General features: G+C 38.1%; 1 protein-coding gene across 2 annotated transcripts in view; it reads left to right on the top strand.

Moving 5' to 3' along the window:
• Nucleotides 1-15533, top strand: part of LOC108312344 (phenylalanine-4-hydroxylase) — a 106518-nt gene that overhangs the window by 34517 nt on the left and 56468 nt on the right. Inside the window, exon 2 of one of the 2 annotated variants that reach the window (XM_037742765.1) lies at nucleotides 15384-15526. In XM_037742765.1, coding sequence (XP_037598693.1) covers nucleotides 15467-15526 — 60 coding nt within the window. In that variant the 5' untranslated portion in view covers nucleotides 15384-15466. Of the gene's footprint in view, nucleotides 1-15051; nucleotides 15527-15533 lie in introns of those variants that run through there. The other variant, XM_017540227.2, reaches the window with a different exon arrangement.

Here is a 15533-nt window from a genome sequence, read left to right as displayed (position 1 = left end):
AGCTGGGATTACAGGCACGTGCCACCATGCCCAGCTAATTTTTTGTAGCTTTAGTAGAGATGGGGTTTCACAGTGTTGACCAGGATGGTCTCGATCTCTTGACCTCGTGATCCACCCGCCTCGGCCTCCCAAAGTGCTGGGATTACAGGCGTGAGCCACCGCGCCCGGCCCCTGAAAAATTGTTTTTAGAAACATAACACATAATAGAAGTTCCCTAACTTAATATCTCAGTGAGTCTCAGTTCCACAGCAATCTTCTTAATGATTAGCTTGAAGAGCACGACTCAGTGGATCTCTTTGTTCTTTCAAAAGCAGAGATGGAGCTATCTCTGAAAATGGCATTTCGTCCATCTACTTAGCAGCCTAGGAATCATCTTTGACCTTTTCTCATGCTAGCTCATATCTAAACTGATTCTTCCTTTTAAACTTTCTAAATTTTCCTCAAATTCATCCTATTTTCTTAATCTCCACCCTCAATACCACCTTAGTCCAAAACATCATGTCATTTATCACCTGAACAAATGCAATCATGTCTTAACTGCTTTTGATCCCCTCCATTCCACTCTCCACCTTGTAGCCAGAGTGGTATTGTCAAAATGCACATCTCATGGAGCCACCTCTGATTACACAGTTCAAGAGCTCTCCAACTCTCAGGATAAAGATAAAAGTTGGTTGCCATGGTTGACATGGTCTACCCCACATGGTCTTGCTCTCCTTAGCTTTCCACTCGCATCTTCAAACAACTTCCCCATTGTTTCTACCACATGACCTTTGCTCATGCTACTCCTTCTGCCTGGAAGGTTCTGGAAGGTTCTAGGTTCTTCACTTCCCTTTTCATCTAGATATTTTCTACTTTGTATTCTTAGATTGAGAAAACTTCCTAGGGCAAACTTCTCAGAGTTCTGAGTATTATGTACAACTTCTTCATGGCAGTTATTATGATTACAAATTAGAATTTATTCCTGTGGTTTGACTAACGTCTTTATTAGTTTGTTCTCATGTTTCTGATACAGAGGTACCCAAGACTGGGTAATTTGTAAAGGAAAGAGGTATAATTGACCCACAGTTCCTCAGGGCTGGGGAGGCCTCAGGAAACTTACAATCGTGATGGAAGGGGAAGCAAACACATCCTTCTTCACATGGCGGCAGGAAGGAGAAGTGCTGAGAAAGAAAAATATCCCCTTATAAAGCCATCAGATATCCTGAGAACTTTTATTATCATGAGAACAGCAGCATGGGGGCATGAAAATTCCCCAATTTGGGTGGTGACACAACCAAACCATATCAATGTCCATTTCCCAAAAGAAACATAAACTGAGGAAGGTACTTATATCCCTAGAACCTAGAACAGTGGCTGCTTTGTAGCAAGCACCAAATAAATATTTTTAGATTGAGTGGATGAGATTGAGTGGATGAATCTCATGAATCTCATTTCTAGTCCCCCAAGTGTCTGTTTAGCCCTAGAGTTCAGCCAGCTTTTTCCTCTAGTGAGACAAATATGGAGGAATTAAAGAATTAATTAATTCATACTTATGATCAGGTCTGTGTCTTATCAGGAAGCTGAGCACCTCACGTTTTGATGGACTGTGTACCTGAGTATATGCACCTCCAAAAATTTTGATTAGATGAGTAGTAACTGCAGTCACCAAAACTCAAGCTTTTAAATGGTCAAACCTACCAAGTCCCTGCAGGGATCAGGGATCTCTGAGTGGACAGGGGTGTTTAGACCACACTCTCTTTCTACTAAACCCTTTGCTTCCCATGAGAACCAGAAGGAAAAGATAATGGGGACTTTCTCCAGCCCTAACATCATCATCTCTGATATTTTGCTTTCTATACCACAAGACTACAATACCTCAGACTCCTCATCCACACATTGGGATTACTAAAAACCCATCAATCAACAGTAATTCATTCTACATTTAAAAATAACTAAAAGTATAATTGGATTGTTTGTAACACAAAAAAGGATAAATGCTTGAGGTGATGAATGCCCCTTTACCCTGATGTGATTATGACACATTGTATGCCTGTATTAAAATCTCTCATGTACCCAACAAAAATATAAAACTACTATGTACTCAAAAAATAAAAAATATAAAAATATAAAATAAAAACTTATCTCGTTGGACTATAGAAAATATCAAGTGAGATAACCTCTTGAATATGCCTAGTACTGAACAACTAAATGCTGAATTAATTTTTGTTTCTCTCTCTTCCCAGAAGGAATGAAATAGAAGAATAAAGCTGACAGATATTTCATTTCTGTTCAACTAGAAATCCAATACAGTTTTAGGCAAACTATATTTTCTCTTGCAATTGTACTTCCTTACATACATGTAAGTGGGAAAGTATAAATGTGACAAAACATCACTCCTGATTCCACAATCTAAACAAAACACTGCCTCTTCCTAGGCTTTTATTTATTTTATTTATTTTTTTTATTTTGCATGGGGCTGGGGTGTATGCTTCTTGAATATCTACATAATGAGGAATATAAGGCTTTATATATTTTATCAGTAACTATTAATAGTTTAATTGTATAAATTTTAAAATATCACACTTTTTATGATCTTAAATATTTTTGTGGCTGCAGCTATTACTTGAATGAACTGTAGTTAATTTAATTATTTTCCCTGTGCTGAAGATTTCATTTCTCCCCACATTTTCTGGGACCATCTTGCCCTGAACGTATTTGTATATATTTTTCTACATTTCTGATACTATTAAGCATTGAATACTTAATATGCATCAGGCACCATGCTTAGTCCTGGGAAATTAGAAATAATAATATCTGGTCTCTGTCCTGAGAGTTCCTAGTCCAGGAGAGGAGACAAAAGAGTGGAAACCAGATCACAAGACAGTGTGTGAGTTTACAGAGAAAATTGCCAGGTGCTATCTGAGCCAAGGAAGGGTGTCCACCTCTGACTAGGAGCAGTGAGTCAGAAAAAATCCTTTTGGAAGATGTAGTGTATAAATTGACCAGATGAGTGTTGATCCTTCCTCCTAAGCCTTCCATTTTGGCAGCCTCTTCTAGCTTTCACCCTTGAATTTTTCTTCAGACCAAGCATACCCCGATAAGCCTGGATCTGATGTCCCCTTTTATGTTATCAGTAGCTGAGCCTGATCTGCCCCTAAGTCTCTTCTATTCCTAATGACATTGTTGCTCTGCCATCTGAGCCATCTGACTTCAATCCAGTCAAACCTGTGACTTTGCTACCTTAGTTATAGTCAGTGGAGTTGCGGTAAATGTTTGGCAACCCATCCACCCAAACAAACAGTGTTTGCTAATTTTCATGATGTAAAGATTCACTCTATGACTGACTTCAAGCTACCAACCTCATGTCACTGAACACAGAATTGGGAAGAGATGTGCAGTAGTGCATTATGTCATATTTCTACCACATAGATACAATGGACATAAAATAACCTTACAAGCGTAGACATTAATAAAATGCCGTAAAATAATTAGAAGTAATCTTCTTGGAGTATTTTTTACCTTATATTGCCGATTGTGCCCTTTTGTTTTAAATACAATTAAGTTAATCACAAATTTACATCATTTAGTTTTTAATTGTGGTTCTGTTTAGAAATATTCCCACAAAATTATTGATAAGTTTTTGAGAAATAGTCTCTGGAGTGTCTACATGAGCTCTCAGGTTGATGCAAAAGTAATTGTGGTTTTTGCATTTTTTAATGACAAAAGCTACAATTACTTTTGCACCAATCTAATCCTTTTAGCTCACAACTGGCTATGAACCACTTACATGAATTTGTTCTGCCTACTTCTCCAGACTCAGCTTACACTTCTCACCTTTTCAATCTCTCTACCCCAGCCACAACTGGCTTATGGATGCTCTTCAAAAAAGTCCCATTTACTCATATATTAGAAGTTTTGTATAGGTGTTCCCTCCACCAGAAATCCCTTCTCCCAGTTCTTTGCATTTGGAGCCTTTCCATTATTCAGTGCTTAGCCCAAACATTACCTTGTTGAATACATCTTCTGTCAGCACCCAACTTAAACCAGTATCCCCAAAGTAGTCTCTTATGTCTTTTTAAAATTCTATGTCTTCGTGTAAGTACTGAGTTTATCTTGTTTTTTTGTCTATTTGTTTTATGTTGATGTTTCATAATAGAATGTGAAATCACTGTGAGTAGTAACCTTGACTGTCTTGTTCATCATGAACTGTGCCTGGCACTTAGTACATCGTTAACAAATATTTGTTGAATAAATGTGGGCTTTGTGTGGGCTTTGGCTGATCTTTGGATTTTTGGGTTGTCTGCGAGGGAAAAAGACTGCAAAGAAGGATACCATGGAAATAAGGTTCTGGAGAAGTTTGTGAGCCATGCAGACTTTTTAGGGTGGAAGTTTACTTAGTGTTTGCAATGAGACGTTGCATTTTTCTCTGAAGTCTGATAAGGAAAAACAGTTTTAGGACAAGTAAATCCATCTTAAATATCATTCAATGTCTCTTAGATTGCTGGGATTAGATTTGGTTGTAAGTGACAGAAACTTCAAACAAATGAGTTTAAACAAAGTAGAAGTTAATTTTTCTCATCAAATTCTAACTCACCAGTCTAAGGCTGCTGAAGTGATGCTTTATGGTGTCAATAACCACAAATGTTCTTTCTCTTTTGAATCTAGATAGAAGGTTTGCTCTGAAGCCTTCTATCTTTGCTCTGAAAAACATGGCTGCTCCTGCTCCAGTCAGCATTTCTGCATTCCAACGTGCCAGAAGGAGAAAATGGAAGGAGAAGGGTGTGCCTCCTCTATGGCATTACTTAGGTATTGTGCAGACTACGTCTCCTTGCATTTCTTTGGTCAAATATTAGACCTGTAGTTACACTCAGCTGCAAGAAAGTCTAGGAAAGGCAGTTTTTACTCTATTAAGGATTGAAGACAGCTAAAATTGAATTTCTATTTCCATGAGAAAGAAAATAGAGCAAACAGCTTTGTATGTCACAGCTCCCTTTCTTTCCTATCAAGTTACCAAGCAATCCTAAATATCTGTGTAATTTCTAGGCAGACTTTCCACACTTTCATAACATTGTTCAATGAGTAAACCAGGAACACAGATGAATTTACACAGCTTATTGTTCAGGACACAATAGGCAAACTGAGGTCCATGTTTTCACTGATTCTCCTTGTCCCTCAATTCCTGTGGGTGAATGCAGAGTGGATCCAGGTGGATGCTGAGCATACAGTGGATCTGTTTCACAGCCGAGGAATACCGAGCTTAGGACATTTTGATCTCTTCAGAAGCTGATGGCAACTTCCTCATCCTCTTCTTCAAAGACAGGCATTATCTTTACCTTGGCATGGAAACAAGTTTCCTTCTGGTGAGAGGCTGAAGGCTTTATTATTATGGAATGTCTTCAGAGATGGAGATGTTCTCTATCATCATTATACTGGTCAAGAAACAAATCTGCTGTCCGACCCAAAGAGACAAATTATCTTTAGTCTCTAAAGCTCTTTGCTGTGCATATGTCCTTGAAAAGGTAGTCCAAAACACGTAGAAATGCCTTGGAAATTGTCGCTAACATTCTCATCTTCTAAATTCGGTACAAATGCGTAAAACTGGTTAAATAAGGGACTAGCTCTAGTTGCTGCTAATAGTGCATTGAATGTGGTTGTTTTGCTTTGTTTTTGCTGCTTTGGAGTTTGAGACTTTCTATATAGGACACGCTAAGAGATGGTGAATCCCATTTTGCAGCTTCAGACTCAATACTCACTGTAAGGATTTACAAGGACAAACCAAGAGACTAAAACAAATGGCCGAAAAGACTATTTCACTAGAGATGTGTCTGTGTGCTGTGACACTTCTCTTTTGTTTCCTCTGGAAGGTGAGAAGTTTTTTTCCTCTTTACCTTATACCAAGTTAGGGAGGTTAAAAAGAACCTACCAGAGAACTTGGCCTATGCACTGTGGAATCTGGGGGTGTAGAAACTGCCTAACTCATGTATAAAGGTAAGAAACGTGATAACTTTTTTGAATATTGAGCATAGACAGAGAAGAAGTCCAAAGAAGACCTAAGATATGTCATTAAGTTTAAAGTTTAAAATGGCAAGGTTTAGGGCCAGGGTGCGGTGGCTCACACCTGTAATCCCAGCACTTTGGGAGGCCAAGGTGGGCAGAACACGAGGTTGGGAGATCGAGACTATCCTGGCCAACATGGTGAAACCCCATCTCTACCAAAATACAAAAAATTAGCCAGGTGTGGTGACACATGCCTGTAGTCCCAGCTACTTGGGAGGATGAGGCAAGAGAATCACTTGAACCTGGGAGGTGGAGGTTACAGTGAGCTGAGATCACATAACTGCAGTCCATCTCAAAAAAAAAAAAAAAGGAAGGTTTAGAACCATGTATAGTATGCTACTATTTGTGTAAGAAAACGAGGGAAGGAATATGTGCACATACACTAACATAAACAAATATTTGCTTAAAAATCTCTAGAAGAAACTGACAACATTGTTTATCTTTGGAGAGAAGAATCAGGTGCCTGATGAACAGGAGAATGCAAAATAATTTTCACTATGTTTTACATTTTGATGTTTGAGCTATATGAGTGCTCACCTCCTCAAAAATAAACAAAAGAAAAATTATATCTAAAAGAAAAAATTATGTAACTTGGAGATTATATAACTTGGAACAAAAAAAATAAAAATATAAGGAATAACTTCCAAATCAGAGGAAGAAAATTTGATCTATATGTCTAGTGGAAAGTTGAAAAGCAGGAAATAAAATATATTAAAAGTACAGGAAATGAAAAATATAAAATAAAATGCCAGAAATATGTCCTAACATAAAAGTTATTATAATAAATGTAAATGTTAACCTTACTTATAAAAAGACAAAAACTATCAGATTAGCTTAAAACACTATATATACATATTTTTATTTAAATGTTTGAATATACTGCTTTTGTTTTGCATTTTTTTGTCTTTCTTATGTATTAATTTCTAAAATGGGCATGTTAAAATGGCACTAACATTACTATATATTATATATATATATATGTAATCTTGAAGAAACGTGTGTGTGTATATGCGTATACATATATATATATATATATATATATCCCTCCAAAAAATAAAGAATAACTATTCTTTGCCAGCATATATGAACATTTACAAAAATAATCCATATGTGCCTGGCCACAAATAAATCTTCAACAAACTTCAAAGAATTAAAATAAAGATTGAACTCTTTGACCATAATAACACAATTAGAGATTTTAAAAAAACAGCTAAAAATAATCCAAGAGCCTGGGTTCAAATACCTTAAATTTAAATAATATACTCCTTATTGAGAAAAAAGTAATTGAGAAAATTATATTCAAAACTTAGAAGTGAATAATAGTAAAAATATTAAATACATCAAATTAAGGAAACAGCTAAAATAGTGCTTAAAAGTTCTTTACTTCAAATGAACTTATCAGGTAACAAAGAGGTTGAAAACAAATGAGCTAAGTGCTCAACTTGAGAAGTTCGGAAAAGACTAACAAAACAAACTCAAGGAAACAGCAAAGAAAAGTAGTAAGAAGTAAATAAAATAGGAAACAACACAAGCATGAGAGGTCAGTTTTATTTATTTTTATTTTATTTTATTTTATTTTATTTTATTCTTTTGAGACTGTTTCACTCTTGTTGCCCAGGCTGAACGTGGTGTCCAAGGTCGCGCCAGGCTGGAGTGCAAAGGCGCGAATTTGGCCACCACGTTCAGCTAATTTTTTGTATTTTTAGTGAGACTGGGTTTCACCATGTTGGCCAGGCTGGTCTTAAACTCCTGACCTCAGGTGATCCACCCTCCTCGGCCTCACAAAGTGCTGGGATTACAGGTGTGAGCCACTGCGCCCGGCCAGAGGTCAGTTTTATAAATGCTGATCCTTAAGGACAAATATCTGGAGATGAGAAAAGGAACAATTAAATAAAATGCAGACACAATAGAGCTTTAGAAAGTAAGAAGGGAATGTTATGAACAGTAATGTGCTCATTTCAATAAGACCTTGACAAATTCAATTATTATCCGGAAAAATATAAAATTAAAAGAAATTGAAAACATGAATAGATCATTAACAGTTAAATATGTTAAAATATAATATACTACTTTTTTTCTGCTCCCTCCCCAAATTTCAGGCCCAGCGTATTTACAAGAGGCCTACCAAATCCTCAAGGAAGAAAAAATTTTTATCTTCTATAAGGTATTCTAGATATTATTAAAGCTGTACAATTTCTTGTATAAGTTTACTGTAATCTTGATTTGAGATGAGATGACAGTACAAGTAATGAAATTGCAGTTTCATTCACTAAAATACATAGGTAAAACATTCTGTAGAAAATATGAGCTAACCATATTTAATAGTGTAGTTTAACATCTGAAAAAAAATTGTCAATAGAATTCACCATATGAATAGGCTAAAAGAAATACATCGCATAATTTGCTCAGTAGATGCAAAAGAAGGTACTTGTTAAATTTAACCCTTCATAATAAAAACAAACAAATCTCAGCACACTAGAGACAAAAGGGATTTCATAAATTCGAGGATGGGCATATCATCAAAAATCGATATCAAGCATAACACTAATGGAGAAATTTTGGCTGCATTTATGTATTTTTGGGGGGCACATGTGATATTTTAATACACGTATACAATGTGTAAAGATCATATTAGTGTAACTGGGATATCCATCACTTAAAACTTTTTGTGTTGGGAACATTACAGTTCTCTTCTAGCTATTTTTTAAAAAAATTATTATACTTTAAGTTCTGGGATGCGTGTTCAGAATGTGCAGGTTTGTTACATAGGTATACACGTGCCATGGTGGTTTGCTGCACCAATCAACCCATCATCTACATTAGCTATTTTTCCTAATGCTATTCCTCCTTTAAATCCTACCCCCTGACAGAACCTGCCTGATGTGTGATATTCCCCTCTCTGTGTCCATGTGTTCTCACTGTTCAACTCCCACTTACAGGTGAGAACATGCAGTGTTTAATTTTATGTTCCTGTGTTAATTTGCTGAGAATGATGGTTTCCAGCTTCATTTATGTCCCTGCAAAGGACATGAACTCATCCTTTTTTATGGCTGCATAGTATTCCATGGTGTATATGTACCACATTTTAAAAATCCAGTCTATCCTTAATGGGCATTTGGGTTGGCTCCAAGTCTTTGCTATTGTGAACAGTGCTGCAATAAACATATGTGTGCATGTGTCTTTATAGTAGAAAGATTTATAATCCTTTGGGTATATACTCAGTAATGGGATTGCTAGATCAAATGGTATTTCTGGTCCTAAATACATGAGGAATAGCCACACTGTCTTCCACAATGGTTGAACTAATTTACACTCCCGCCAACAGTGTAAGAGTGTTCCTATTTCTCCACATCCTCTCCAAGCATCTGTTGTTCCCTTTTTTTTTTTTTTTCCAATCTGAGAGTCTTTATTCAGTTTCAAGCTGATTCCTAGTTGTATATATGGTCATTTTAAGCATAATGGAGCTCCATAATGAGCTATGATATTAAAAATTGCATTTATTCCACTAGCATTGGTAAATCTTGTGTAAAAAAAATATATATTTTTTTGTACTATAGGTTCTGGGGTACATGTGCAGATCTTGCAGGATTGTTGCATAGGCACATACAGCAAGGTGGTTTGCTGCCACCATCCTCCTGTCACCTATACCTGGCATTTCTCCCTATGTTATCCCTCCCCAACCACCCCACTCCCCACTGTCCCTCCCTTAGCACCCCCCCAACAGATCCCATTGTGTGATGCTCCCTCCCTGTGCTCATGTGCTCTCATTGTTCAACACCTTCCTATGAGTGAGAATATGCAGCATTTGGTTTCCTGTTCTTGTGTCAGTTTGCTGAGAGTGATGGTTTCCAGATTCATCCATGTCCCTACAAAGAACATGAACTCATCCTTTTTTATGGCTGTGTAGTATTCCATGGCATATATGCACCACATTTTCTTTGTCCAGTCTATCATTGATGGGCATTTGAGTTGGTTCTAGGTCTTTGCTATTGTAAATAGTGCTGCAATGAACATAGGTGTGCATGTGTCTTTATAAGAGAATGATTTACAATCCTTTGGGTATATACCCAGTAATGAGATTGCTGGGTCAGATGGAATTTCTATTTCCGGATCCTTGAGGAATCACCACACTGTCTTATTTATAGTAAAATTATAGATCCAGCATGTATGCCTACTATTACTGCTACTGTTATTCAAATGTCCCCAGATGAACCAATAAATTCAAAGCTAAATCAATAAAAATGTAGCTAAAAATGGAAGAGTAAACGTACACAAATAGATAAGCAAACATTGGGAAGAATGAGAGAAAAAAGGGGGGGACGTGCCAAACAGATATTAAGATATACTATCAATCCATACTGTAGTAATTAACAGGACAATTGTGACACAAGAAGAGACACAATGAAATAAACCAGTGGGATGAAATTGAACCTAAGAGACAGACTCAAATATAAATGGGAACTTGATAAACTCCATGTGGTACCAAGAGTCAAGGAAGTGTCTCCTGCTACGCCTCTCGGAGAAGAGATTCTTTCATCTCCTCTTGGAAACCTCTGAATGTAAAAATGTCAATGGAGGAAGAGTCTTTATACCCAATATGGACTCATAATGTGGAGGGAGAAATAAAACAACAACAACTGAGTCTTTGCATAGTCCATATACAGAAGAGATGCAGGTAGATTAAAGATCTAGGTATGAAAGATCTAGGTGATAGAGAGAAGAGCACCTCTTTGGAACCTTGGGAGTGGGAAGGACTTCTTAAACAATACTCAATGGCACAACTCGTTTTTTGTCATTTAATCAAGGAAGAACACCAGTTGACAGTTAACTGACAGTGATAAATTGGGAGGCAATGGTTTCAGTGACTGAGTAGGGCACAGAGCTAATATTTGGACCATACGAATTATTGCAGCAAATCAACAAGACAGGAATCCTACTAGAAAAATGGGCAGAGAATATGCTGATAAACTATTTATAGCATGGGAAATCTAAGAGGTATAAGTATATAAAGAGATGCTCCAACTCATTGGTTATGAGAGAAATCCAACTTAAAAACAGCAACAAGACACCAGCTCATGCTGACAAGACTGGCAAAAACTCTGCCTTTTGGAGAACAGCACATATTAGGTATACCCAGCCATAGGAACTCTTTCACCTGCTGGTGGGTGTGTAGACTGGTCCAAGCCACTCTAAAAGGCAATCTGGCACCACTTTGTGAAATTAAGAGTATATGTTCCCTGTGATTCATAACCCCACTCTTCTATCCCAGAAAATTTCTACCCCAGGCCTATAAGGGAACAAAGATAAGGAAATTTATCACAGTATTGTTTGGGGTGGTGAAAAATAGAAGTGACTTAGATGTGCATAACTGGAAAATAAAGAAGTCAAATGTGGCGGATACACACGGGGATATTCTGAACCAATTACAAAAGCAAAGAACTAGATATATATTCAGCAGCATGGCTAGATCCTAAGAACACAGTTGAAAGAAAAAAGTTAGAAATGATGAAATCTATAGTACATCCATAGATTATGGTAAATCTATAGTGCCATATTACATATCCATGAAAAAATACATATATGCACAAACATTTCCATGTATTTTACAAGTTCAAGGCTAAATATCATATTAGAGAAGTTGCCTCTGGGGAAAGGCAATGAGAGTGGGGAATTATGACAAAAGAGAATGAATAAAAAAACAAGAAAAGGGTCATGTAGGTTTTGATCCTGTGCCATGAACTCATGGGTTATGATTAACTCAGCTTCCTGAACATGGAAAGGACTGATAAACCTGCAATGGTTGGGTAATCTTCAACTTCTAAATCAATGAAGGTCAGCTCTAAGTTTGCCAAGTACACAATTTCTCATCTTGCGACATGGTGCCCACCTCTGTGCAGCTTTAAAAAATACCTCAGTGGTCTACAAACTGACTGTGCATGCTTCTTCAAGACATGTCATTTTTTCCTCAATTTCCTTAGCACCCCGCACCACCCTCATTATAGCAACACATTGCATTCCATCCAAACTGAACAAAATGATAGCTTAAAAATCATCTGCAAAATTTATGGCACAAAAAATCTATTTTTATTTTAGTGCATAAATCATTTTTTTCTTTTTGCCAGAATAGTTTTTTTTTAAAGAAGCAATTAGCTTTTCTTCTCTGAGATAGTAGACAATTAAGTGTGCTCTCCTCCCAACCTGGATCTGAGGCACTTTTATGTGAAGTAGGATTAAAAATTCCATTTCTGTACAATCACTATGGAGAACAGTTTGGCAGTTCCTCAAAAAACCGAAAATAGAGCTACTATATGATCCAGTGATCCCACTGCTGGGTATATACCCAGAATAAGGGAAATCAGTGTATCAAAGAGCTGTCTGCTCTCTGTTTGTTGCAGCACTGTTCACAATAGCGAAGATTTGGAAGCAACCCAAGTGTCCATTAACATGATTTTTTAAAAAATGTGGTACTTTTATACAAAATAAAGCACTATTCAGCCATAAAAAAGAACGAGATCCTGTCATTTGCAATAACATGGACAGAGCTGGAGGTCATTAGGTCAAATGAAATAAGCCAGGCGCAGAAAGCCAAACATCGCAGGTTCTCACTCATATGTGGGGTCTAAAAATCAAAACAATTTGATTCATGGAGCTAGAGAGTAGAGGGATAATTACCAGAGGCAGGGAAGGGTAGTGGGGGCCTGGAGGGAAGACAGAAATTATAAATGGGTAAACAAAAAATAGGAAGAATGAATAAGATCTAGTATTTGATAGTGTAACAGGGCGACTATAGTCAAAATAATTTAAGTGTACATTTAAAAATACTTGAAAAGTATAACTGGGTTGTTTGTAACACAAAAGATAAATGCTTGAGGGATGGATACCCCATTTTCAATGATGTGACTATGACACATTGCATGTCTTTATCAAAATATTGCACATAAAGGCATATATCTACTATGTTCCCACAAAAATTAAAAATTAAAAAAATTCAATTTTTAACTGATATAGAGAGAAGGAAAAAACGCTATCACTTTGTTGTGCTAAAAATCATGTTGTCCTGAATGCAAACTGGAAAGAAAAAGTATTTGAGAGCCAGTGCAGCACGTTGGTATTGGGTGAAACATAGTTTGAATTTGGGCCATTTGTTTAAACTTTCTGGGCCTCAGTTTCTGTGCCTATTAAGAGAGAATGCATAGTTCATGGGATTTTTGAGAGGAAGAAGTGAAACTATGCATGTGGAGAGCTTGGCACAGTGTGTAAGATAGAGTGTGCATGCAAATAAATAGATAACATTGTTTGCTTTTCTTTATTGCATGCCTGTAATATCTTAGGGGCTGTCACATTCATTGCCCTCAAGCAGCATCAAGGGATGACATGATGTTTGTAAGAAAATCCTGAGGCTGAGGAATACAACACATTTTATGTCTACTACAGTAGAAAAATACAGGAGTCAGATAAAGAATACAGATTCTCCTGAGGATGGAAATCAAGGTCTTGGCCTTCGATATTTAACAACATTGAGCTTCCAACTTACTATGGAAAATATTCATCAATGGTTCCTTTTGGATAGAAATTACGCTTGTTATGTCTGTATTCTTAGCGGACAGTAGAAAGCCTGGCACATCATAGAGGCTTAAGGAATCTTAAACATCCATTAAAATTCTCATTTTAAAGACAAAAACAAAACAAACAAACAAACAAAAAAACTAAGGCATGGACTTGACCAAAGCTACACAGCTATCGGTGGTAGAACCAAAAGTTAAACCACTTGTTTTGAATCCTCAATCTGAGTTTTTATGTTTTTTTTTTTAATTTTTTTTCTTTTTTGACAGATCCTTGGTCAAAGATCAGTGGGAGGAGAGGGATGGGTTTCTAGCAACCTTTATTATTGACTTATTTTCTTACAGCCTATTAATTTATCTTGAGAAAATACTAAGCGGCACTCAAGGCTTGCCCTGAGTTTTCACATCCTTTCGGAACTTCTGAACCTCCTTTCCAGCATTCTTTCATACTTTGTTTTACCTGCTGGTCACTAAAGGCTCACGTCAGTCTCATCCTCTGAAAAGTGTGGTTAATGACATCTGAAGACCACTGGCTAACACCCACCAGCTCACTCCTAGGCCACCCCCCACTTTTCTTTCTTCAAAAGACTTATCCCTGCCTAAACTTATTTATGAGTTTATTTTCTGTGTGCCCTCCAGAATGGTAGCATGGCTGGGGAGGCAGAGTCTATTTTGTTAATTGCTGTATTACCAAAGACTAGAACACAACCAAGCACACAGTACAGGTCTCAGTAATTATTTGTTGTCAAATTTATATGGACATGTTTTTAAACAATATCTTCGCCGGGCGCGGTGGCTCAAGCCTGTAATCCCAGCACTTTGGGAGGCCGAGGCGGGTGGATCACAAGGTCAAGAGATCGAGACCATCCTGGTCAACATGGTGAAACCCCATCTCTACTAAAACTACAAAAAATTAGCTGGGCATGGTGGCGCGTGCCTGTAGTCCCAGCTACTCAGGAGGCTGAGGCAGGAGAATTGCCTGAACCCAGGAGGCGGAGGTTGCGGTGAGCCGAGATCGCGCCATTGCACTCCAGCCTGGGTAACAAGAGCGAAACTCCGTCTCAAAAAAAACAAACAAACAAACAAAAAAAACCCAATATCTTCCATTTACTGAATGTTTATGCAGAAGAACGGTACTAAATTTTAATGCATTTCTTTATTCCTGTTCTTAAAATCTTCCAGCAACGTTGCTCTACCACCTTCTTTTCGAGCTTCAGCAGCAGCTCTGTGAATAGCTGAACACCAGACTGGATTTAAACCCAGATCGCTCTTACATTTGCTCTTCACCTGCTGTGGTCGCCGTTCAAGGGCCCTCTAGCTGTAGTTTTCTGAAATCAGCGCACAGCAACGCAGTGTGCTTGGAGGTTAACAGAAAGGAAAATAACAACAAAATCTCAAAGAGAATCCTGACTGTTTCGTGGGGAGGGGGGGGCTGGGGGGGGGCAGGTGAAGGGGATTATTCATAGAATTGTTATACCAGAGGGTCGCAGGCTTATTCCAATTGCAGAGAACCCACTTTCCAGGATTCTGAGAGTCCCGGAAGTGCCTAAACCTGCCCTTGGGTTCTTCCCATCACCCAGGGCGGGCAGCCAAGTGGTGCCTCCCGCGTCTGCTACCCCCTCCCTCGGCCCCTCCCCTCCGGCCCGTCCAGGGCAGGTGACCTGGAGGATCAGGCAGGCTGCCCTGGCCTCCTGCGTCAGGACAACGCCCACCAGGGGCGTTACTGTGCCGGATGCGCGGCGCAAAAGACACCCTTTGTAACTCTCCTCTCCACCCTAATGCCAGGTTAAAACACTCAGCCCCACGTGCTGTTTGCAAACCTGCCTGAGGCCCTAAAAAGCCAGAGACCTCACTCCCGGGGAGCCAGCATGTCCACAGCAGTCCTGGAAAACCGAGGCTTGGGCAGGAAACTCTCTGACTTTGGACAGGTGAGCC

Source organism: Cebus imitator, unplaced genomic scaffold (genome assembly GCF_001604975.1).
Source record: "Cebus imitator isolate Cc_AM_T3 unplaced genomic scaffold, Cebus_imitator-1.0 Scaffold8, whole genome shotgun sequence".
In the NCBI taxonomy this organism is placed as follows: domain Eukaryota; kingdom Metazoa; phylum Chordata; class Mammalia; order Primates; family Cebidae; genus Cebus; species Cebus imitator.
This window is presented reverse-complemented; position numbering and strand designations above follow the sequence as displayed.